This window comes from Phaseolus vulgaris, chromosome 11 (assembly GCF_000499845.2).
Source record: "Phaseolus vulgaris cultivar G19833 chromosome 11, P. vulgaris v2.0, whole genome shotgun sequence".
NCBI lineage: Eukaryota > Viridiplantae > Streptophyta > Magnoliopsida > Fabales > Fabaceae > Phaseolus > Phaseolus vulgaris.
In genome coordinates this window covers 15,077,074-15,102,761 of record NC_023749.2, presented here as the reverse complement: position 1 = coordinate 15,102,761, position 25,688 = coordinate 15,077,074, and the positions used below count along the sequence as shown (strand labels likewise).

Below are 25,688 nucleotides of genomic sequence, written 5' to 3'. Positions count from 1 at the left end.
TAAAAATTAGAATTTAGTAAGTTGGGAAGAAGTAATAACTTAAGCAGGTTAATGGGTTATGTGTTAAAGATGTAAGAATAACAAATATACCTTTCATTGACAAACTGTTTTTTTTTTTAATTTGCTAAAGATTCATAAGTTGATGTCCTAATGCACAAGTATCTACTTCATGATAATATTATAAATACAAAAGGTAATTCATATATATGACAAAAATAGTCAAAGAACAAATTATTTTTTAAATACATGAATAAAATCATATTAATTATTGGAGATGTCCTTATTCTTTTATTAAGTTTGAATATAAGATAAAACAATTTTTGCCAAAGATTTTCTTTATTTGAAATATAGTTTTCCTAAGTAAAGAACTTGTAAAAAAAATCTTTTCAATCGACTTGTATCACTCAAGCAACAAAATCTTAATAAATTGGGTAAGATTCTCTTATGTTTTTTAACTATAACATATTACTCAAATATTTCACTTTTTTAGGACATTTATAGGTTCTAACTTATCACTAAAGAAAACTATGATAACTTAAGTTAGGAGAGACAAAAAAATATTTATTGGAGAATATCGTTTAAGAGTTGATCTCATTCCAGTGACATTTCCTCAGTCTCTTAAACCTATTTTTCAAGTTAATTTCTAGTATTTACATTTTTAATAACTATAAGCTTATATACATTATATAAATTTTAATTGAATGTTTTATTCGAGTAAGACATTTGATCCTGCCTGTTGACCTGAACCTTGGAACTTGCCTCGTCAATGGATCGACGTGTGCACCGCTTCTACCTCCGTCCTTCGTCACGATCCACTTCAAGAACCTGCAAAAGAACAGAGCGGCGCCGCTGCGGCCGATCGCACTCCAACGCCCAAGTCAGTGACCGAACCACCAAATACTAAGAGCAATAACACTCAAGAACTCTCAAGGAACCGTGCAATGTTCTCTCTCACAGTATGCTCAAGAACTCGCAAGCGTAAAGAGTACAATCTGAACGTGCGTACCTCAAAAGTTCGTTGGGAAACCCTTAAATACCTGGTCACTTTCTCTCTCCTGGCAGTTACGCAGCTGGACACGTGGCTCGCATCCAGTCGTACACGTGCCATCATCTGAAGCCTCCTTGACTTGGGCGCTGCTTCTGACTCTCTTTTGGCTAAGTTACTTATGCATGGTGCTGCCCAGTGCATAGCTAACTTGGGAGCGCGATCTCTACTAGAATTGGCAAGTTAGGGTGCCTTCGTACACCTTCCCTGTGGTCTCGCCGGCCGCCTTCATAATCTGCACCACCTTCATCTCTGGCGATGTGCTTGCTCTGGCGATCTCCAATCACTTGGTCGCCTGAGTTTACATCCGACGACTTCATCTTTAACCCGGTGATCGCCGGTTCTGGTATGCTGGAGATCGGAACACGCCAACTTAATAACTGGCGACTTCACGAGCCCCCCGACTTCCTTCCCTTCTGCCAACCTGGCGCCTTGTCAACACGCCTATACTGTAGCTGGATGCCACGTCATCACTTCCGACTACCAGGGCGGTACACAAGCCCCCCAGTCTTAAGCGAAGACTTGTCCAGCGAAAAGACTAAAAGAGTCACGTCATCCACGTGGCACTGGCACAGAATTCCAAGCGGTTGCACTTTCTGCTCCTCTGACGCTCCACCAAACATTCCCCATCGTTTGACACGTGGCTTCATCAACGGTTACCTTCAGTTAACGTTTGCGCTTCCCAAACCCATTTCGAAAAACCCTTAAACCCATTTTCGCTCCACTGTTCCATCACTTTCTTCGTATTCTCAAACGCTCCAACTCTCTTCTGCAAAAAAGCTCTCGACGTTCCTCAACTTCCCGAATCACCAACTCCTTCCATCACTCTTTTGATCATCAAAAGGTACTTCCTTTCCTTCTTCTGCTGATTTTTCCTGCATTTTAACCGATTCGCATCATCCTTTAACTGTCTGGTGCATACGTTGTGGGTTGTTTTCTCCATTTCTCCTTTCTCGTAACTTAGGGCTCTGTCAGCGTCACAACGAACCTGCGTTCGTTCGTTTTTTACCCTTTCCTCATGATCGAGTCAGCCTCTGCGAACCCTGATCATTTTTCCTTTTCTTCTTCCTCTGCAGCTTTCGCAATGACTCGCTCAAAGATCACCCCAAATCCTCCTCCTTCATCACGAAACCCCTCTTCACAAGCACACGACCCACCGCGAGTACGTGGCGCTTCGTCTTCTCAGGTTGAGAGGCCTGCACCCTCCCGCCCCAACTTGGCTCAGGCCACTCTACCCGTTGCCGGAGGTGCCTCTGTTCCCTCCCAAGACTTCAAAAAACTGTACCCCTGGGCCACCTCGACTTTGTTGAGGGAAACGTCTTCTGTAAATTCTGCGGGGGCAGTTCTGCGACTAAAGAAAGGGGATGAGCCTCACCAATCATTCCATAAGGAGCACGACGAAAAGATGACAGTGCTGCTTTGCCCTGCCGACCTGCCAGTTTGCGCTGACGACAAGGCAAACAACGGTGGACCCTTCTGCTTCGTTTACACAACCTTGTTCAAGAAGGTGAAACTCAGGTTTCCCTTCACTCGCTTTGAGAGGGAGCTTCTCACCGAGCTCAATATTGCCGCTGCCCAGCTTCATCCCAACAGCTGGGCATTCGTGCGAGCGTTCCAAGTCATGTGCGACCACCTGGGGTTGCTAGCATCTGTGGATGTCTTCTTATTTCTCTTCGAAGCCAAGCACCCAGGAGACCGCCTGTGGGTAAGCTTGAATGGGATTGCTGGGAGGTCGATCCTCTCCATCTTCCAGCAATCCTATAAAGACTGGAAGGGCAAATTCGTCCAGGTGCGTCCCAATGACAAAGACGCGTCGTTGCTCGACGGTTTCCCCTTGTACTGGGTAAACAAGGGGAACAAAGAGTCCAAGAGCAGCTTCAGGAGGCCAAGAAGTCCTGATAGCATGGGTGCCTTGGACAGAGACCTTTGCTTCTTTTGGAAGAGCGTGGCAGATGCCAACATCACCTTCCTCACCACCACGCTCATCTGCTTCGAATTCTTCGAGGACCAACTCGAAATTCGCATAGGTTAGAACGTCTAAGTCTTTATTCTAACCTTACCTCTGTTAACTATTTCTGGGCGTCTTGTGCGTTGTGCGCAAGACTTTGGTTTTATTTCTCTGTACCATTTATCTGCTTTGCTGCATACTGCCTTATGCATTTATTTTCTCTCTGAGCTAAGCCATGCATTTTTGCTCTATGCAGATAATATGTTGGGCCAGGGCAAGCTCACTGAACTGAGGAAGCTCGCTCGCACTCACGGGTTGGCATCGGGTTCCCAAACCGTGCCAAACTCTGTGGTGGAGATCGCCGCTGCTCAGGGCAGATCGCCACCAAAAGGCCCAACTCCTCCCGATGTGCAACCCACAACCAACGCCAAAAGCTTGTCCTCAGGAGACCCAAGAGGAAAGCCCCCCAAGTAGTCCACGAGGAGGAGGAGGAAAGCGACGAGGCAACTGAAGATGGCCTTGTCACGAAGAGGAAGAGGGTGGCACCTTCTTCACCACCTGCTCCACCCCCTCTTCCAACATCAACACCGCCAACCACGCCTGCTCCACCTCCAACATTGCCTCCTCCGCCAGCTCCTGCCTCACCAGTCCAAGCAATTCCATTGGCGTCTGCGCCACCTGCGGTTGAGGCCCTCGAGCCAAACTTCATGGAGGACCCCCCGAGCGCCTCCACGCCGTATGTATCAGCTGGAGGGGGTCCTCCTTCAAATGCCTCAGCCGCAGACGTTGCTCCAGTCGGGGATGAGGTAGACGTTGCTCCAACCGGGGATGAGGTTGCCCATAACTCTCCCATTCTGATTACTGAATCCCCGACGTCGCCACCACGCCAAGAAGCACCCGCTGAAGCACCAATTAAAGAAAGTGGCGGCGAGAGCCAACAACAGGCCCACCCGGCGCCTCCACAGGCAGGTCTCTCTATTGAGGTTAAGAGGATGTGGGAGCCTTTCTCTGCTAAACTGAAGATGATGGCAGAAGACTTCCCCACCATTATCTCTAGAGCTGTGGAGAGCTCCACCAGGAAGCTCTAGGATGACCTCTTCAACCTTCGAACTGAGAATAGCACTATGAGGGTTGAGGTGGAGAAGTTATCCTTCAATCTGACACTCGCGGAGATTGAACACTCCCGAGTAGAAGATGCGATGAGCACCGAAATCCGGTTGGCGCGCAAGGAGGCCACCGATCTACGCCACAAGGTGCAGCTTCTGGCTCAAGAGAAGATTGAGCTGGAGAGCAAGATTGTACCTTATCGCGTTAAGGTGGCTGACCTAGAGGCCTTAATAAAAGCTGACGCCGCCAAGGTGAAGAAACTGGAGCAAAGGTCAGCTGATCGGGAGATCTTCCTGGGAAAGGTGGAGAAGGCGAGGGACGACGCCATGGCTGAGCTTGCCGAAGCCAACAAAGAAAAGGGGAAGATCACTGCTGAACTGGGCCAAGTGCAGGCAGAATCCAAGAAGGTTGCTGAAGACCTTCTTCAAGCTCAAGGAACCATTGAACAACTCAAGAAGCAAGTTGAAGAGCTGGAGCAGCAGAACAAGGGGCTGAAGGAACAAACTGAAGAGCTCAAGAAACAGATTGAAGAACTTAATCTGAGTTCTGCCCAAATTCTGGCTGCTGGATTCGAGGCTGCACGGGAACAGTTCGCCTGCTTTTTCCCCAATCTGGACCTCAGCATGGTGTCCCTTAACAACGAGGTGGTGGATGGGAAGGTGGTTCCCGCTGAAGACTGATCAATTTCATCCATCCACTACCTTTATGTTTTCTCTTTGTATTTTGTAATGAATTTTTTTCTTTTTCTGTTTATGCACCCTGAACTGATATTTACTTAATGTCAAGACCTTTGCATTTCTTCTTGTAACTTCTTTAACTGCTTTAACTTTCCTTGCGCAATTTACTTCAAAGAAATGACTTAGCGATTTCGTAGGCACGATCTTATACTTAACTGCTTCGAACCACTTCAACTTCGAATAACAACCATTTTAACAACTTGTAATCTCAATGTAATGAGCTTCAGCGTAAAACCATTCTTCAAACGACGAACTTTAACTCAACTAATGGCTTAGAACATCGCTTCACCCGATCTGCTTCATTAAAAACAGGTCTTTAACTTTCTCGCCACTGCTTGAACTTTTCCTGGTCGCCAAAGACTCTTGGCGATATCAGCTTCTTTCTGGCTTCATACCTTGGCCCTTGTTCCTTCATCTGGGGGTAGAGGCGCCTTTCGGATCCTTCTCTACCTCCTTGAGCTTCAGAACAAGAGACCGGGTGGCTAGGCGTTCTCCTCGAACCTACCTTAGCCATCCTCCAAACTTCTTCCACCCTTTACACCATACCTGAACTCGTTCGAGACGAGAAGGATTTTCTCTTGCCTGAACTCGCTCATAGGCGAGAAGGTCTTTTAACTCGCCTGAACTCGCTCATAGGCGAGAAGGTCTTTAAATCGTGCCTCTACATTGCCCCAGGGGTTACATCTTCTCGCCCCCAGAAACACTGAGGACTTTTCGCTCTTCCTCGCCTGCACTCGCTCGACGGCGAGGAGGTCTTTATCTCGCCTCAGAACGCGCATGGGCGTTGGGGTCTTTTAACTGGTGCCTCCGATCGTCGAAAGACGATGAGGACTTTAACTTTTAACTAGTGCCTTCGATCGCCGAAAGACGATGAGGACTTAAACTTTAACTTGGTGCCTCCGATCGCCGAAAGACGATGAGGACTTAAAACCTTTTAGAGAGCATGCAATATATCTTTAACTTGCCTTAAGTCACGTATAAGCAACAAGGTCTTTCTTCAAAACTTTCTAAAAACAACAGGCATGCAATCTGAAACAACTTGAACTTTTTGAAAACTTCTTCTTTATTGGGTGGCCTCGTTAAAAACCCTCCTTAGGGAAAAAAGAGTGCCCCCTTCAAACTGTTTTAACAGAGACATTGTAATGTAACTTCGTGTTTATCTTTACTTACAAAGTTCTCAACTGTAATATAACTTGAGGTGCGTGGCGTTCCAAGTGCGAGGAATCGCCCCTCCTTCCAATGTCTCTAAGCGGTAGGCGCCGTTCCCGAGCGCCTCGGTTATTCTGAACGGTCCCGTCCACTTGGGCGACAGCTTATTCTCCATCTCGTACTGATGGGCTTTTCTCATCACCAGGTCGCCTTCTCTAAACTGTCTCGGCATCACCTTCGAGTTATATCTTCGTTCAATCCTTCTCTTCACCGCCTCAGCTTTCAATCTCGCCTCTTCCCTGACCTCATCCAGTAGATCCAGGTTCAGCCTTCTCTCTTCATTCGAGTCTTCCTCTACGAAGTTCTGGAATCTCGACGAGCTCTCCTGGATCTCCACTGGAATCATTGCGTCGCATCCATAGACCAAGCTGAACGGGGTCTCATGGGTTCCTGACTGCTCAGTGGTGTGGTACGCCCAGACTATACGGGGTACCTCCTCAGCCCAGCTTCCTTTGGCTTTCTCTAGCCTTCTCTTCAAACCTCTTAGCAACACCCGATTAGCTGACTCTACTTGGCCATTTGTCTGAGGGTGCTCGACGGATGCAAACACTTGTTGAATTCCCACCCCTTCGCATAGCTTCTTCAACAGGTGGCTTGCAAACTGAGTCCCATTGTCCGACACCAGGTGCTTGGGTACTCCAAACCGGCACACAATGTTCTTCCACACGAAACCTTCGATCTTGTGTGCGGTGATCTGGGCCACTGGTTCTGCTTCGATCCACTTGGTGAAATACTCAATCGCCACCACCAAGTACTTCATCTGCCTGATCGCCAGCGGGAATGGTCCCAGGATGTCGATTCCCCAAGTATGGAACGACCAAGGGCTGTAAATCGACTTCAACTCCTCAGGAGGCGCCTTGTGCCAATCGGCGTGCTGTTGGCATTGTTTGCAACACTGCGCGTACCTCTTGCAGTCTTCTCTCATCGATGGCCAGTAGTAACCTGCACGGAGAGTCCTCGCGGCCAGAGCTCGACCCCCGACGTGGCTTCCGCATATTCCTTCGTGGAGCTCTGCCATGATTCTCGTGCACTTCTCACCATGTACGCATTCCAGGAGTGGGTGAGTGAACCCAAACCTGTACAGATCGCCATCAATCAATGTGTACTTGCTAGAATTTTTCTTTACCTTCCTAGCCTCTGTCGGATCCAGCGGGAGAAGGCCATCTGCCAGGCACCGCTTGTACTGTGTTATCCAGGTGTCTGGCTCATGAGTAGCGCAGACCTGCGTCATGTTCACCCTCTCTCCCCGACACGCTCTAATTCTCGGCGATCTCAACGTTTCTTGCATCAAAGACCTGTGACTTCTTGCCGCTTTTTCCGTCGACCTGCTTATCTGAAGAACCAGGTGATCTGCTACAAATGCCCTCGGCGTCTTCAGAGTTTCTTGAATCACCGTCCTCTGCCTACCCCCCTTGCCTGAACTGGCGAGCTTGGCTAGCAAGTCAGCTCGGGCATTCTGCTCTCTGGGCACATGCACCACTTCAAAGGAGGCAAAGGAACTCTTCAATTCCCGCACATACTCCAAGTAAGTCGCCATTTGTGGATCTTTAGCTTGGAACTCGCCTGTTACTTGCCCTGTGACTAGCAGCGAGTCACTCTTAGCCATCAACACCCTCGCTCCCATCTCCTTTGCCAGCAAAATCCCGCCGATCAGCGCCTCATATTCTGCTTGATTGTTGCTGGCTTTGAAGGCAAACCTCAAAGATTGTTCAATCAGCACGCCGTTGGGTCCTTCCAAAATGACTCCGGCACCGCTACCCTGCTGGTTCGACGATCCATCCACCGAGAGTACCCAACGGAAGTCATCCCCTTCAACTCGTGTTGCCTCAGATGAGAGCTCGACCACGAAATCTGCAAAGATTTGCCCCTTGATCGGGCCTCGGGGTTCATACTTAATATCAAACTCTGACAGCTCTACTGCCCACTTCACCATCCTCCCAGCAATGTCAGGCTTCTTCAACACCTTCTGGATGGGCAAGTCAGTCATCACCAGGATTGTGAAGCTATGGAAATAGTGGCGCAACCTCCTCGCCAAAAACACTACAGCCAGCGCAACCTTCTCCAGGGCCTGATATCTCGTTTCTGGGCCCTGCAACACCTTACTAACAAAATAAATAGGCTTTTGAGCCTGATCTTGATCCTGGACGAGCACCGCACTCACCGCCCTCTCAGTTACAGCAAAATACAACCTGAGAGGGGTTCCCACCAGCGGTTTACACAGAACCGGCGGGCTCGCCAGATATTCCTTCAGCTTGACGAAGGCTTCCTCGCACTCCTTCGTCCAAGCAAACTTGTTATTCCTCCTTAGGCACTGAAAGTAGGGATGTCCCTTATCTCCGCTAGCTGACACGAAGCGAGACAGGGCTGCCATCCGACCTGTTAACTGTTGTACCTCTTTCACAGTGGCCGGGCTTCTCATCGCCAAGATAGCGGCACACTTGTCCGGGTTGGCCTCTATTCCTCTTTCAGTCAAGAGGAATCCCAGGAATTTTCCAGCCTCCACGCCAAAGATACATTTCTCTGAATTCAGCTTCATCCTGAACTTGGCGATTGTCGTGAACAACTCCTCCAAGTCTGCAACGTGCTTGCTTTTCTCTGGCGAGGTCACGACCATGTCATCGACGTACGCTTGCACGTTCCTTCCCAGCATCGGTGCAAGTACTCGATCCATCAACCTCTGGTACGTGGCCCCCGCGTTCTTCAGCCCAAACGACATCACCTTGTAGCAATAGCACGACCTCTCAGTCATGAATGCAGTCTTCTCTTCATCCATGGGATGCATCTTGATCTGATTATACCCCGAGAAGGCATCCAGGAAGCTCAATAACTTACACCCCGCAGCACTATCCACCAGGGCGTCTATGCTTGGTAAAGGATATGAATCCTTTGGGCAAGCCTTGTTCAGATCGGTGAAATCGACGCACATGCGCCATTTCCCATTACTCTTCTTCACCAGTACGACATTGGCCAGCCATTCAGGGTACTGAACTTCCCTGATGTGGCCCGCAGCGAGGAGTTTCTGTGTCTCGTCCCTAATCGCCTGCCTCCTCTCTTCGTTGAATTTTCTTCTTCTTTGTCGTACTGGTCTCACCAAGTTGTCCATCGCCAGATGATGGCACAAGAAGTCGGGATCGATCCCGGGCATGTCCGAAGCGGACCATGCAAACGCATCCAGATGTCGTTCAATCACCTTGGCGATCTGGTCCTGGAGCTCAACCTCCAGGGATCTTCCCAGCTTGAAGATTTTTCCCCCGATCTTTCTCTCGAGCCACTGCTCGACGGGTTTGGGTCTGGTCTCACTGGCGATCACCGCCCTGGCGATTCCTAGCTCTCTCGCTTCCTCAGGGCGATTCCTTGCCTCTTCTTCCTCCAGACCAGCGTTCCCCTCCCCCAGATCAGCATCCACCATCTCCACGTCTCTTCCGGCGGTCTCTTCTATCACCGTCGATCTGGGCTTCACACCGGGAGGCGGGGTGGTTGTTACGTAACTCACCGATCTTTTGTTTTTCAGGCTATTCTCATAGCACTTCTTTGCTTCTTTCTGATCGGATTTGATGGTGATCACCACCCCCTCCATAGACGGCAACTTCACCTTCATGTGTCGAGTCGACGGTATAGCGCCTATCCGATTGAGCGTGGGCCTTCCCAACAGGATGTTGTAGGCTGAAGGAGCGTTTACAACAAGGTATTTGATTTTCTCCGTTCTCGAACCCGCCTCATCTGTAAACGTAGTCCTTAACTCTATGTACCCCCTGACCTCCACCTGGTCACCAGCGAAACCATACAAACACCCTCCATAGGGCCTCAGCTGGTCAAGGGGCAGCTCCAACTGCGTGAAAGTCGGCCAGAACATCACGTCTGCCGAGCTTCCTTGGTCCACCAGTACCCTGTGGACCTTTCTTCCTGCTGTTATCAACGAAATTACTATGGGATCGTTGTCATGAGGCACAACATCCCTGAGATCTTGCTTGGTGAATGTAATATCCACTTCCGGCGAGTGGTCTTCAAACATATCCACCGTCATCACAGACCTCGCGTACCTCTTCCTCCGTGATGCGGTGCATCCACCTCCTGAGAAACCCCCTGCAATGGTGTGGATTTCTCCGTGCGTAGGCATCTCGTGCTGCTGAGCCTCAGCACCTGCTGGTTGGGAGCTCGACGCGCCCCCCGTCCTTCTATCCGGCAAATAGTCGTTTAGGAACCCGCTCTTTACCAGATCGTCGAGCTGGTATCCTAAAGCTAAACACGAATCCACGGTGTGGCCAAAGCCTTGGTGAAACTCACACCAGGCATCTGGCTTTGGTCCCAGCACCTTGTCGCCCACCTTCTCTGGCGCTTTCAACCTAGCAGATATATTGGGAATGGCGATCAGGTCCGCCAATCCCATGACAAACTTGTGCTTAGGCGGGCGATTGTATTCCCGGCGTGCTGGTTGCTGGCGCCCTTGGCTTCTGCCCTTGTTCTTCCTTGGATCATAAGGATGGCGAGTCCTCTGATCCCTTCTGGCCGCCGCTGTCTCCAGCACCCTCTGTGGCTGGATTCTGGTCTGGGCGCGTGGCCTGGTGGGAGCCACGCTTCCTCTCTTCTCGGCGACTTCGCTCTCATCGGCGATGTGGGCCACCGCAAGTCGCCTAACCTCAGCAAACGTGGCGGGGTGAGCCCTGATCAGCGCCTCGCAGAATGGTCCTGGCAGCACACCCTTCTTAAATGCATATACCAGCATTTCCTCATCTTTAGCCGGCGATCTGACCATCTGCGCCCCAAAGCGATTCAGGTAGTCCCTGAGGGACTCTCCCTGATACTGTCTTATATCAAACAAATCATAAGACACCCTGGGCGGTGCCTTATTCACGATGTACTGCTCGACGAAAATCTTAGAAAACTGCTGGAAGTTGGTTATGTGACCGTTAGGCAGGCTCACAAACCATTCCAACGCCATTCCCTGGAGTGTGCTCACGAACATCTTGCAGTATACGGCGTCTGATCCTCCTGACAGCATCATCTGCGTATGGAACGTGGTGAGATGAGCTTCAGGATCCTCCACGCCGGTAAAAACAGCCTTAACAGGTACCACACTCGTAGGAATAGGCGTGTCAGTAATCACCTGAACGAAAGGCATAGGGAACACACGAGGCGGCGTCGACGGCGCGACCTCTTCAACTACAGGACGCCCTTGCTGCTCCTGAAGAGCTTGACGCAGCTCCTCAGTCACCTTGCTAAGCTCATCATTCCTGGCCCGAGAGGCGGCCAGGTCCTCATGCATTCTCGCCTGTTCTATGCGCGAGGCTTCTACAGTTGCCTGCAACGAGCGCATAATCTCTGCCATCTGCGCCATGGTCATGGCGGCGGCGCCTTCAGCAGCGACGGGCGCAACTGGACTTGAACGATTGGTTCTCATTTTTCTCATGAAACTTGACGAATCACAGAATGCAGCGAACAACACTTACTTCAGCTACGATCGATTCAGCGATCAATCGGTAAAAACTGCGCGAAACTCCGCAAGAAAACTCAAGAACACCGCGAACCTCCAAAGAAACCTGCAACTCCACCAGAAACCACCGCTTCTCCCACGGATAACCAAACGAGCGAAAGAACTCAAACTTCACTGAACAAATCTCGCGTAAACAGCAGAAAACTTGACTTCACCGAACAAATCTCGCGTAAACAGCAGAAAACTTGACTTCACCGAACAAAAACCCAAACGAACGGTGGAAAACGCGAAATCACCGAACGAAACTAGATGAACAGCGAACTACGGTTGCACCAGCACACAACCACACAGAAAATCACGAAAACCTCCAAGAACTCACGCTGCGGATGGGAACAAGTTTTACACGGCCCCACGGTGGGCGCCTGATGATCCTGCCTGTTGACCTGAACCTTGGAACTTGCCTCGTCAATGGATCGACGTGTGCACCGCTTCTACCTCCGTCCTTCGTCACGATCCACTTCAAGAACCTGCAAAAGAACAGAGCGGTGCCGCTGCGGCCGATCGCACTCCAACGCCCAAGTCAGTGACCGAACCACCAAATACTAAGAGCAATAACACTCAAGAACTCTCAAGGAACCGTGCAATGTTCTCTCTCACAGTATGCTCAAGAACTCGCAAGCGTAAAGAGTACAATCTGAACGTGCGTACCTCAAAAGTTCGTTGGGAAACCCTTAAATACCTGGTCACTTTCTCTCTCCTGGCAGTTACGCAGCTGGACACGTGGCTCGCATCCAGTCGTACACGTGCCATCATCTGGAGCCTCCTTGACTTGGGCGCTGCTTCTGACTCTCTTTTGGCTAAGTTACTTATGCATGGTGCTGCCCAGTGCATAGCTAACTTGGGAGCGCGATCTCTACTAGAACTGGCGAGTTAGGGTGCCTTCGTACACCTTCCCTGTGGTCTCGCCGGCCACCTTCATAATCTGCACCACCTTCATCTCTGGCGATGTGCTTGCTCTGGCGATCTCCAATCACTTGGTCGCCTGAGTTTACATCCGGCGACTTCATCTTTAACCCGGTGATCGCCGGTTCTGGTATGCTGGAGATCGGAACACGCCAACTTAATAACTGGCGACTTCACGAGCCCCCCGACTTCCTTCCCTTCTGCCAACCTGGCGCCTTGTCAACACGCATATACTGTAGCTGGATGCCACGTCATCACTTCCGACTACCAGGACGGTACAACATTCAATCAATTTTTTTGATTAAAAAATAATGTGTTATATTTGTGAATAGTATAACGTAGGAATTATATAATATGAACTCATTACGGGTGACATATTTAAGACTTTCTTTTTCAATTAAGATGATATGTTGATGAATTTGTGATTTAAGTATTAAATACATAAATCTATTATTAACATAAATATTCTTATTTTACTTAATATTTAATGATGTAATATCCCTATTTTTATCACATCTAATAATTATAATATGCATAAAATATCAAAATAAGTATATAAAGATAGACAAATCTCTCTCTCTTTATATATGTATATAAATAAAAGAATACACATAGCAAAAAAACACAAAGGAAATATAAACATCTTCATCTTCCTACTATGTAGCTCTCTCTCCTGCATCATCATCTGCTGCAATGTAAATTAACAGAATCATCACAGATTAAAGAAAGCAAACACAAAACAAAGCATACGGTAAGCTAGCTACTTTAAAGAATTCTGATATAAAATAATCCATCAAATTCTCATAATTTTCACAAAATAGTCAAGTGTTTATTAATATTCATCATCCACATTATATACTTTTCATAAAGAGATGAACCTATCATACTTTTCACTATGAACCCACACAGTTGTGCGCATAATCATCTCAATATCACATGATCATCATCTCATATGAAAGGGTAAATCCATATGATTTGCTTTGATAAGTTCTTTTAAACCTCAGACTAAGTCAAATGAACCTCTTTCGACGGTCACCAACTGAATAACTCCATCTATATGATTCCATTATATTAGTAGAGTCGTAATCGTCTCATTCACGGGATACTCTACAAATCAATACACCATAATAACAATCTCAACATGATATTTCCTTTCTTGGAAATACTATGTCTTGATCACACTTTCACCTCATTGCATACATCATTTAACACATTAATACACCATTCAATCACGTCAGATTTTAAACTTTCTAAACAATCCATATATATCACAAATTCAAATTCACTTAAACACATAATTAAGTTCCTTTAATCATATTTTTAAATAAAATTTAAATTTTGCATTGAAAAACAATAAACAATAATAAACTAGGCTCTAAAAAGCAAAAATAAAGTTTAATCTTTTTATTTTTTTTACTGGCTTGAGCAAGATTTTTTTTGCTTCAGTGAGAATGGGTCTCGTCGAAGCGAAAATCCTCTCGCTTAAGCGAGATTGAACCCGAGAGCACCCCTAAATTTACCCCATTTTCGCCTAAGCGAGATTCCTTTTCGCTTGAGCAAGAATACGTTGAACAAGGTGCTTCGATGTTTCCAAATCTGCTTTGAAGAGTTGAAGAATCTGTTGTTGTGTGTGTGTGTTATTTAGTATATTTTGAGTTGTTAATTTACACCTAGCATTGATCAAAGTTCATTTGATTTTAGATCTCTTTTGAAATTTTTCTAAAATCAGTGTTAATTTTAGTAAGTTGTTTCGTGCTTTCAATCAGCTGAAAAAACTTATGTTCAAAGTCTGGTGACTATAACAAGTTTTTCAACCAGATGATTTATCGTGACAACCGATTGAATTGTATTTAATGTTTTTCAAAGGATTTGAAAAAACTTTGTTTTCTTTTGTCTTTTTTGTGAGGAAAAAATAGTCGATTATTTCGATAAATAATCTGGCTGTTTTATGTGATGTCCTTAATACAAAAAGAAATCAATTAGTTTGTTTTGAAAATAATCAAGTGTTTTTAACAAAATTCTGTTATGTTTCCAAAACTATTTTTAAATGCTTTTAATTGTTTTCAATTAATGATCAAATGGTTTTAACATCTTTCTTAAGTCTATATAAAGGTTGTTTATGATCATTTCATAAGGAACAAGAGAGCTTTATCAAAAGCATTTTCAAGAGAAGATTAAGAGCTTTTGGATCATTGCTCGTGTGTGAAGTAGGAACTAGATTTTCTATTCTTGTGTTCTAGTGTTTTGTAAAGCCCAAGTGTACTCATACTTTTTCTTTTATACTGTATTGTCGGTGAAACAATTTCATATAGGGTTTCTGGAAACTGTGGTGTTGCTAAGAAGTGTTGTGTGTTCTTTGAGGGGTTCAAGATCAACATTCTTGGTGTGGTTTGTAATTTAGTTTTGATTGCATAGTGAATTCTTAGTGGTTGGCTAAGGACTGGATGTAGCTCTTAGTTAAGAGTGAACTAACATAAGTGTGAATTTCTCTTTCCTTACTCTAATATATTGCTTTAAGTTCTGTTCTTTATATTCGGCTGCATTAAACAGTTAGTTGTTTCGATAAAACAACTGGTTGATTTTTCTTAAGAAATGTTAATATGATAACTCATCAAGTTGAACTGAAAAATCAATTGATTGATTTTACAGATCTTTTCACTCTACTTCCAATCTTTGCAAAAATCTTGTAAAAACAATTTACCCATTCTCTTGTTTAAGTCATATATTCTAACAGAATGAACTCGAGAGTACTCTATATTTTTATTCTATTATCGCTTGAGCGAGAATTATCTCGCCTGAGGGAGATATGCAGAAAAATCTGCATATTTTTTTTCCTAATTTGATCATACATATACAATCCAATTTAACAATTTAAACCACACATATCTTATTTAACATGGTAGGAATACTCTCATCAATTCACTCTATCAATCTATATAGAGTCATTATATGTAATCCAATTTACATCATTCAAAGTCAAACAAAAACATTTGCCATAAATCCATATCAAAATCAACATACTCGCATTTGATTTCAAACAATACCCTACATTACTAAAAAACAATCAATCCTACAAACAAAAATTGGAATTGGTGACCACGTCACCCCCAGTTCTAGATCTTCTAACCTAGGGTTCTATTTGAAATTAAAACTAGCTTCCATTACTTGAGTTTGAGCAAGTGCTTACTAAGAGTTCTAAACCTACCAAAAGCTCATGGGTAACTTAACCTGCACCTTAGAGTCTTGATAAAAACTCTAACTAGATCACTAGAACCCTGAGCTAATAGGGACTAATCCTGAAGCTAGAAACCTCACATGCAACAACAACTACCGAGATAGACTTAGCATTTAAAAAAACGGACTCAAAGGAAACAAGAGCAAAAATGAATTTACTTTGTTTAAAACCCTAAGTGAACACTCTTTTAATATTCGCTACTAGGAATCCAATGACGGACTCTGATATTAGATATTTTTTAGGTCTTGAGAAATTGATGAAAAATTCTTACATGAAAAATTCTTACATACTACAATATATATTTGTAGGTGAACAACCTTTGGTGTAACGAATCTATCTAACCTATATGATTTATAGATTATTTTACTTGGAATGAGTTGAATATTAATTTTTATGCTTAATACAAATATTTTGGAAGATATTATCTACTTGATGTTTTGTTAATCTATTTTCACTTAAGTTTGGGTCAGCATGTTGCTTTTAAGTATTTTGAAATGATTAGGTATAATATAATTGTTTGGTGACTTGATTTATAATTAATCTATAATTAATTTTATTCTAGTGATGTTCTTAATGGTTTATATTGTTGTGATTATATTTAATATGTACATAGATAATACTCTGAGTTCCAAGAAACACTTCTCAATATATTTAAGATGTTTCGACTCTCTCTCTATATAATATGGTAAAATATTATACTACATTATAATTTGATTATTTGGGATGTTTTAGTTAAGTGAATGCTAACTTCCCAGTACACTAATGTTGAGTTGACAATAATTTTTAAATAATTATCTCTATACCCTTTTGTAACATATTGTAATTTTAATATATATTTATCTCTACAGTCTCATGCATTTAAAATAGTCAGTCCAATAGGGGAAGATCGAAGTTTTTCTAACATGACCTGAAAATATATAAAATAATATTTTTCTATTAAAATTGTAAACGGCACTTTCTTAATTATTCTTCTAATTTACGTATTAACTTATATGTGGCATAAATTTTTCCCAATAAATACCTTAAAAAGTTGTACAAAAAGTAGTTCACCATTAGTTAACAATATAGAAATTTGTATACTGTATAAATATACAAATATTAAACTGCTGATAAAAAAAATACAATAAAAAATAAAATACAAATATTAAACTTTTACAAAACTAACTAGAAAGCTAGTTGAAAATTGGTAATCAGTAATTAAAAATTATTTATTTTATCAAATCATAAATATTTGATGAAATTATAATATATTAAAGTAGTTGAAAGTGTAATATATTTTATATAGAAAATTAAAAACAAGATGAAAAATCTTGTGATAGAACCTAAAGCAAATGAAATGTTAGAGAAGGAAGTTTGGGTCTTAGGATTTGAATCTTTAGGATATATAGTTTTACATAATAAATAGGGTTTTGTAGAAGTATCATTCATTGAAATACTCATATTTCTTATAAGATAAATTTATGTTGTATATCTTGTGTTGCATGCTGTGAAATCTTCTAAGCTATTCATTCACAGCTATAACTGCGTTATTTATTTATTTATTGTGTATATTGATCATTTATGATTTAAAGTCTTATGATAAAAGTATATTAAAAATGAAAAGAAATAAATGACATGAAGTATTAAATTTTTATATTTACATATGACATTAATTAGTTCAACAGTTAAATCATTTCACATAATTTAAACAGTTGTTTCATTATTATCTAAAAACTAACATTTAATTTAATTTTAAATGCAATAACTACATAAGTTTTGTCCTAATTGCATTTGTTCCATTTAATTAATGAACCATCAAAGTAAAGTAACTTGATAAAATATCAAAATTTGTATTTGTATTTACATAAAAATTTATAGATTAATACTTTTTCATGAAAAAAGATAAATAAAAGGCTGGATAGCTTAATTTTATATTCTAAAAAAGTTATTAATTGATAATATGTACAAAAGTTAACGTTATGATTTAATTAGTCATGTTCCATTAAAAGTTAGATATTAATTATCAATGCTAGAGTATTTTCAGTTTTGAAAAAATTGACGTCTCAATTAAGAGAAAATAATTATTTGTATAATTTTTAAGTAATTATTATAAAATTCATAAATTTATTATATATATGATATTTTATAATTAAATGATAAAATTATATTTTGCACTACAATAATCTAATATAAAATTTAATTACCCATTTTATCACTAAATTATATCAGTTTCACTAATTTTACCATTCAATTTCTTTCTTACATATTTGACAATCATATTTTTTTAATTTTATTATATTTTACTTTTAAACATATATCAAAGAGTCAATAAGTTTATAGAAGCAAGGTTGTCCCATCAATATTTTACAAAATGAAGTTTTTTGTAACTAATATGATGATGAAATACGTCAAATTAAAAAAAATGATTTTAAAATGTGTGAGAAAAAGCTTTGAAAAAATGTTTTATAAAATAATAATATTTTAGTGATAAATATAACGTAAAGACAATAAACTATTTTAGCTAAAAGTTATCTTTACTTTTAAATGATCGTTACAAGAATTAATTATCGTCTCTTTCTTTTTAATCCTCAATTTAAAAAAAAAGTTTTCTTATTTATTCTTATGCAAATTTCAAGATAACATTTTTTTTCTAGTTATGCTTTTAATTTAATTAATATAGAAAAATGTAATTATATTAATAAAAAAATATAATAACATATAAGTATATATTAAAATAAAATTTGAAGCAAATATAATAAATGACTCCCTTAAAATGAAATAAAAAATAAAATGTTTTTCTTGAATTGGTTAAAATATTAATAAATGCTATAAGAAAAGTAACAAGTATCAAAATATGAAAGTAACATTATATATTATTTAAACTATAAATTTTTATGAATATTTTTATAAAAAAAAAATTATTATGTTTGTTCTTAAGTTTAATTTAATAAAACAAAGAAATATAATAAATATTTTAAACTTTAATATATTATTTATCTGATTTTCTACTTTATCCTTTTTTATTTTCACATCCTAGTAAATATATATATATATATATAAATTAAAATTAAATACATAGTAAAAATAGAAATAACACAAGAATATTTAATGTTATCCAATGAAAATGATAATTAGTTTTTTAAAGATGTTAAGGTTAAAAAATAGCCTAAATTGTTTACTATTATAAAAATGATATGTTTGTTTTGAAATTCATTTACACTACTACTTCTGAACAAGTTTACTTTCTCTTGTTCAGCAACTCCACCCTGCTTTTATTACCCTCTTTTCTCTTTCTTTGTGCTCTTCTGTCTCTTCTGCTTTTGCAATGAATGCAGCACCAGCACACTCATCATCCACATTACCTTTCCTTATTAATACTCAAACCCTCCTATTCTTTCACTCCCTTTCTCTTCTCCATCTTCCCTCTTCCTCTTCTCTCATCCACAATCTTAACTTTCTCTCTGCATTCTCACAAAGGTGATGAATTTTTTACTTCCTACCATTTCCCCACATTATAGCTCTCAAAATCACCACTTTCCTTCATTGCTTGTTTAGTTGAACTTGTTCATCTCTGCATGTTTAGTTTTCTCTGTTTTTTTGTTTTGTTTTACCTTTTTGGTTTTAGTTTCTGTCTTCTGGCTGAGGTTTTTAACAACACAGATGGTTAAAGTGTTCTTTTTCTTTCTCTTTTTGGCCATGTGGTTTTCAGTTTTGTAACTCACTCACTTTTTTGTGAATTTTACTACTACCTGTATAACTTGGTTCAGTTTCTTGGAGTTTCTCAAAATTCAAGAGAATTTTCATTCTTTTTCATCCTGCATACTTTAGGTGGTGTCATGTCAGATGGGAGTTTTATTTATTTATACTCTTTTATTTTTTCCATGACATATCCATCTCTTTCCTACTTATATTTGGGTTGCTCTACTCACATTTCTCTGATTTCCTCTGCTACGCTGCTTTATTTATTTTTGGTTGGTTTGACCCTTATTTTTTCATGGGGACAATTAGTCATTTGTTATTTTACTATTGTTTTTATTGGGGGTATACATGAATAAGATAATCATGTAACGTTTACTTGATTTCCTATGCTCTTTTTTGGTCTCTCTTTAATTCTTTGTTGACAAGATCGTAGTCTCTTTCGTCCTTTTCTGCTTTTGGGGTTTTCACTTTATCTCTTCTCGTATTTCTGTGTAGTGGGAAACCGGACTTTTTTGTGTAGTTGTACTAGTTTTCTTGCTTTATACTCACTTCTCTCTCTCTCTCTCAACTGTACACTGCCTCATTTACCAAGTTTTTCTTTATGGTTGCATAGGCAAACGAGGGAAAGGGCATGTAAACGTGCCTTTGTTCTTGTTAATTCATTACCTTTCAGATTTGTGAGTGGAAATACTTTAACTGTGCTTCTCTACTTCTCAGATGTTATTGTTTTTCTTATGTTTTTGCTGGTTTTAGCTAGAAAGCCTTTTCTATTTAAATAATGTTCACTACTTTTATGTTGTTACTTTCTTATTCTGGGGATGTTTTGAGTTTGAGAAAGTGATTTCAGATGCTGCTGCAAGAGACTTAATATAAAATGTGTTGCGGCGTTTAATTGATCCTTGATATTATCTGATCTAACATTGATGTATGTTTAATGAGAAAAAAAGTACAGAAATTTTGGGTTTTTAACCGTTTGAAACAAGAAAAATGCACATGGTTTATTGTGTTCTGCCCTTTATGTTCTTGTTTTGGTTCAGTTTTTAATGCGAAGTTTCTGGATTAAATTATTTTAAAATCTTCATTTTGGTGCTATCAGTGTTGGGTCAGGTTGTTTAGTATATTCTATTCCTTCTTCACATGTTGGGATGTTTTTATATTCGTCTAATAACTTGTTTTGCTGAGTTATCTTCTTTTTTTCTTTTAGTTTGTTGCAATGGCTAGATTTTAAGAGACCCTTTATTAATTATTATACCCACCTGTTTTCTTGTGTTTCAGATGGTTTCATTATCCATTCAAGTAGCTTCCAGCATGTTTTGGTTTTGATTGTTAAGGAAAGACCCCATTTTTCTGAGTTGTAAAATGGTTTGTATTTTGAGCTGAGAGAATACCGGGAATCAGGATTGTATGCTAGGTTGACCAGACTTGCTATCCCAGCAATTGATGTGAGATCTAGAGTGAAAAAAGGAACAACTTGACCTTATATTCATCAGATGTCAGCATTCTGGAGTTGAGGAAATGGGTTGTTGTGTGTCAACAAGCAGTAAAAGTACTTGTAGCAGCAAGAGTAATGGAGACACGGTCTCCCCGGCTTGTTTGGAAATTGGATTCTGTGGGCAGAAGAGAACAAGACGAACATTCTCTGATCATGTTATTTCTCTCCACCATTTACCATCCTTACCTAGCAGAATTTTCTCTAATGGAAAGAGCCGGGGTTCTTGCATCTTTACGCAGCAGGGCCGCAAGGGTATTAATCAGGATGCCATGATTGTGTGGGAAGTAAGTATGTTCATCCTGTTTCATGTTGAGCTGAGATTAATTTTAGATAAGTAGTTATTTTTTTGTTTCAAAATGTCAAAATAAGCAATTATTTCTTGGAAAAAAAGCTTAAGCTAAGCATACATTTATTGAGGATGATGCATGAGTAATTGATTAAAGAGAGACTGTTGATTGTAGACACTGAATCCTATTTCGGATCTGTATTTGTGCAGGATTTCATGTCTGAAGATATGATCTTTTGTGGTGTTTTTGATGGTCATGGTCCGCACGGTCATCTTGTTGCACGCAAAGTTAGGGATGCCTTACCGGTTAAACTGCTGTCATTTTTGCATTCTTCTGAATCAAAGCGTAGCGGGTCTGGTAAAACTTGCTTCAAAGGGAATGTAAAACCTGATAGTGTAGAATTTGAGAAGGATTGCTCCACAGAGGATAAAATGAACTCTATGTGGAGAGAAGCTTTCATGAAGTCATACAAGGCTATGGACAAAGAACTTAGGTCTCATCCAAATTTGGATTGCTTCTGTAGTGGGAGCACTGCTGTGACTATAGTGAAGCAGGTAGTAGAAGAGCACCATTTACTCTTATGATTGTTTTCCATTCTTTTTCAGTTTTCTTAATTTCTTATCTTACCAGGGTTCCAATCTGTTCATGGGCTATATTGGGGATTCTCGGGCAATCATGGGATCCAAGGATAGCAATGACTCCATGGTGGCTATTCAGTTGACTGTTGATTTGAAGCCTGATTTGCCAAGTGTGTCATCATATACCATCACCATTTATCCTCCTCTCTGCTGAATATATGCTTTTGTCTAGATATAACATTATTCAAAATTGGTTGGAAATTCTTATAGGGGAAGCAGAAAGAATTAAACGCTGCAAAGGTAGGGTATTTGCTTTGCAAGATGAGCCGGAAGTGCCTAGGGTGTGGTTGCCCTTTGATGATGCACCAGGATTAGCAATGGCCAGAGCATTTGGAGATTTCTGCTTGAAGGATTATGGTGTGATTTCTATACCTGAATTTTCCCATCGGCAGCTTACAGACAGAGATCAATTCATTGTTCTTGCCTCTGATGGGGTAAGAATTTTCAATCTCATTTCCATTTCTTTGTTTTCCCCTTAAATTTTACTTTTCTATTTCAAAATTATTTTATTATCACTTATCCCTATTTTACAAGGAAATTTCAACAAATATACTTGCCATTTGAAGTTAGTTTCTGTTGGTTAGTGGGGCATTGTGATTGCCATGAAGAAATTATCTTACATGGTCGAGCATTGATAGTGAAATAAAGAGTGATCGGTGTAAGCAAAAGTTCAAATTAGTAATTAGTAGTACATTATGGGTTGCATTGGCGTTATGGTGATAGGAAGGAAACTGTGATGTGACTTTTAGAAACAAGCCATTGAGTAGAATAGATTTTTTAACAATCTTGGCAGATTTAATAACTTGTTTGGTCAGTTGTCAATTAGCAGTGTAACAGTTGGATTACCTGGCCTCTTTACCACTCAAGATGTAAAATTTACAAAATCTTATGTTTGAAGTGATAAGCTTTCTTCAACATGAAAGAACTAGTCAAAATATTGTTCTTAGTTCCCTTTACCTGCTCTTTAGCATTCTTGATTCTCTTTGGATTGGGAAATACTCACTCAGAGCATCTCCCGTAGAGGTCTTAAGAAGGGTTTTAAACGAGACTCAAGTCTTACAAAAAGCTTCCATTGGAGTAATTAAACTTCATCCTTTGAGCTAAACTTGTAAAAGTAGTTAGTTGCTTAAAGTGATGATGATACATAGTAGGGATCTATTTAAAGTGGAATAAGACCCATTTCAGGTTTGTTAGTTTTTTATAAGCAGATATCTTGTATTCGTTTCATTTGTGAGATAAATATGTTCTTAGCATTGAATTGGCACATGGCTGATGTTTTTTCCAGCACTTCATATTTCATAAATATATCATGTATAGGTATCAGAAAACTAGCCTGCAAATAAGAAAAGTAGACATATGACAAAAAAAGTTGCCCTTGCGTGATTTTATACTCAAAACAGTTAATAACACCAACCATAGCATGATACTTCCACTTTATTGATTACTGAACAAAACTGCCTATATTTTATTACTGGATAGATAAATTCATAGAGCAAATTATTTTCAAGCTTCCATCTTCTCCAGATGGGTAACTGATTGTCTTTAAATTTTGTGCAGGTGTGGGATGTTTTAAGCAATGAGGAGGTGGTTGAGATAGTATCTTCTGCACCAACACGATCATCAGCGGCAAGGATTCTGGTAGATTCTGCTGCTAGGGAATGGAAACTTAAATACCCTACTTCAAAGATGGATGACTGTGCTGTAGTATGCTTATTTTTGGATGGGAAAATGGACTCAGAATCTGATTATGATGAACAAGGCTTTTCTTCTGCAACCATCCAGAGCAACCATTCAGGTAACCCCATTGAGTCAGATGATGGACAAAAATCTGAGCCATCATTGCAGAGGAACTTCACTGTAAGATCCTCAGAAGAAAATGAGACTAATGGAGCACTAACTGTTGATGTCGAAGATGGAACAGCTGATGATCAAAACTGGTCAGGTTTGGAAGGGGTCACTCGTGTAAACTCACTTGTCCAACTTCCTAGATTTTCTGAGGAAAGGCCAAACTCTTGAATTTATTTGTTGATTTCATGGGGACTGTTATTGTAATACTTGCACAACACTGAATTCAAGAAAGAAAATTTTTCTGCAGGGTATCATTTTGATGTTCTTTGGTTGGCTAATCACTCTTGTAGAAATCTATGATATCCAATGGTACAACCAATGTGGAGTCAGTTAACTAACTTTTGATGAGTCTTACAATGCAACATGGGGTTTAAGACCTTCAATGGTACAGTTCTTAAGCTTCAGAACTGTTAACGTTGTTCATATACTCATTACCACATTTTGTGGTAATGAGTTCTTACAACATTTAGTTATTAGATTAAGAACTTGATAATAATTTTTTTACTAAAGTCACAAAAAATAATTGACTTCAGCATGATGCAAGGCGCCAATAACGTTGGACTTTCATTGAGATATATTCTTGCTCCTAGTCTAAGATATTCCAGCAAATCTTGGTTGAATATGGTATCATACATTTCTAGACTCAAGCTGTGATATTTGTGTTGCCAGCTAATGATAACTGGGGCAGCCTTTGAGTGTTATGATTGTCAACTAATTAATGAGGCAACACTTGAGACATGATTGAAAGGCTCATACACTGAACCGTAGCCAATGATGGAAAAAGTTGCCATATGGTCATGATTTGTGTTCGTAAGAGCAAAATGGGAGTAGATTAACGTAAAAGTAACGTTACCCATAAGATTGATTTCATTCTTTTCCTTCTTGAAACTGAGTATTCTAAGATCACAAAAATCACTGTAATAGTTCCATAAACTTGAATATTAATGTGAGCTGCTTATATTTAAAAAATTGTGCATGCTTATACTGCAAGCATTTGTAATGACGTAAATTCCGACAGTCAGAGTGACAACATGAGGACGACCTGTCTTGTTGAATTTGAACCAGTTTATTCAGATCCTGCCTGCCATTCTTTGTGATGTGGTCTAAGCAACTCCAATGATGAAAGTTTACACTTTTTACTGTGCACAAAAGTTCTTTCACTTCCTCCATTCCGGTTCCAATCATGTTCTTTAAATTATATTCATCACCAAACTGCTTCAAGATTCAAGAGTCCCACAGAAATACTGTAATAATTAAATAATAGTAAAAGGTATAATATCATAATCTATAATACTAAAACCAAAGAAATCATAAATTTACAGACTTTTAGTATTTACTGTGTACTGTTCGACTATCCCAGCATTTCGGCATCATCTTAATCGAACACTTTCTAATCAAGATTAGAATCAAATAATGTAATTAGTCAATATGTACATGCGATGCGATTAAGGGGAGTGGCAGATGTGGTAGAAGTGTTTGCTTTGACGTGAGTAAAGGTTTAGTATTGGATTTACGCAAAGTTTAGTTGATCCCTTTCCTTAATCAAATTGGGTTCTGAATCATTTGGACTATATGAGGAAGATCTGTTAATGTTTTTTTGCATTCTGGTAGGCGGTTCTAGCTAGGAAAATGGTAATGTTATTTATGGATAAGGGTTGGAACACCTCTAAAGTGGTTCCCATTTATTGATTTTTTATTGTTGATAAAAAAATGCGATTAAGGACCTATTTTAACTACCCTATAAGTTGGGTCCTAATGTGATTGTTATACATAGATAAATACCATAAACTAAAGGGATTGAATCATTGATCTTAACTATATATCCTCTGTAAATTGAATTGAGTGTTAATCGTGTTTATTAAGACCGAAAATCAAGACTAAGATCAAAGACCGAAAGCATTAAGGATAAAGAATTATCTAGTTTTGAAAGAACATTTTGGCACACTATAAGAAAAACATGAAATAGAAACTAATTTTAAACACAAAAAATAATTAGTTGCTATAGTAACTAAATTAGAAACCATTTTAGAAACTAAAAAAAAAAATTGGTTTCTAAATTAATTTCTATTA

The 25,688-nt window shown here is 40.1% G+C and overlaps 1 protein-coding gene across 3 annotated transcripts; it reads left to right on the top strand.

Moving 5' to 3' along the window:
• Nucleotides 1-18,866: 18,866 nt before the first annotated feature.
• Nucleotides 18,867-23,896, top strand: LOC137820288 (probable protein phosphatase 2C 52). Of its 3 annotated transcripts, none has more exons than XM_068624286.1 (6): nucleotides 18,867-19,131; nucleotides 20,629-21,129; nucleotides 21,342-21,686; nucleotides 21,763-21,880; nucleotides 21,981-22,204; nucleotides 23,328-23,896. In XM_068624286.1, exons 2-6 carry the CDS (start codon nucleotides 20,869-20,871, stop codon nucleotides 23,784-23,786), a joined length of 1,407 nt encoding a protein of 468 aa, XP_068480387.1. In that variant the 5' UTR covers nucleotides 18,867-19,131; nucleotides 20,629-20,868; the 3' UTR covers nucleotides 23,787-23,896. The 3 variants fall into 3 exon arrangements, with proteins under 3 accessions (XP_068480387.1, XP_068480378.1, XP_068480395.1); XM_068624277.1 differs by lacking the exon at nucleotides 18,867-19,131 and adding an exon at nucleotides 19,134-20,030; XM_068624294.1 differs by lacking the exon at nucleotides 18,867-19,131 and adding an exon at nucleotides 20,131-20,278.
• Nucleotides 23,897-25,688: the final 1,792 nt, after the last annotated feature.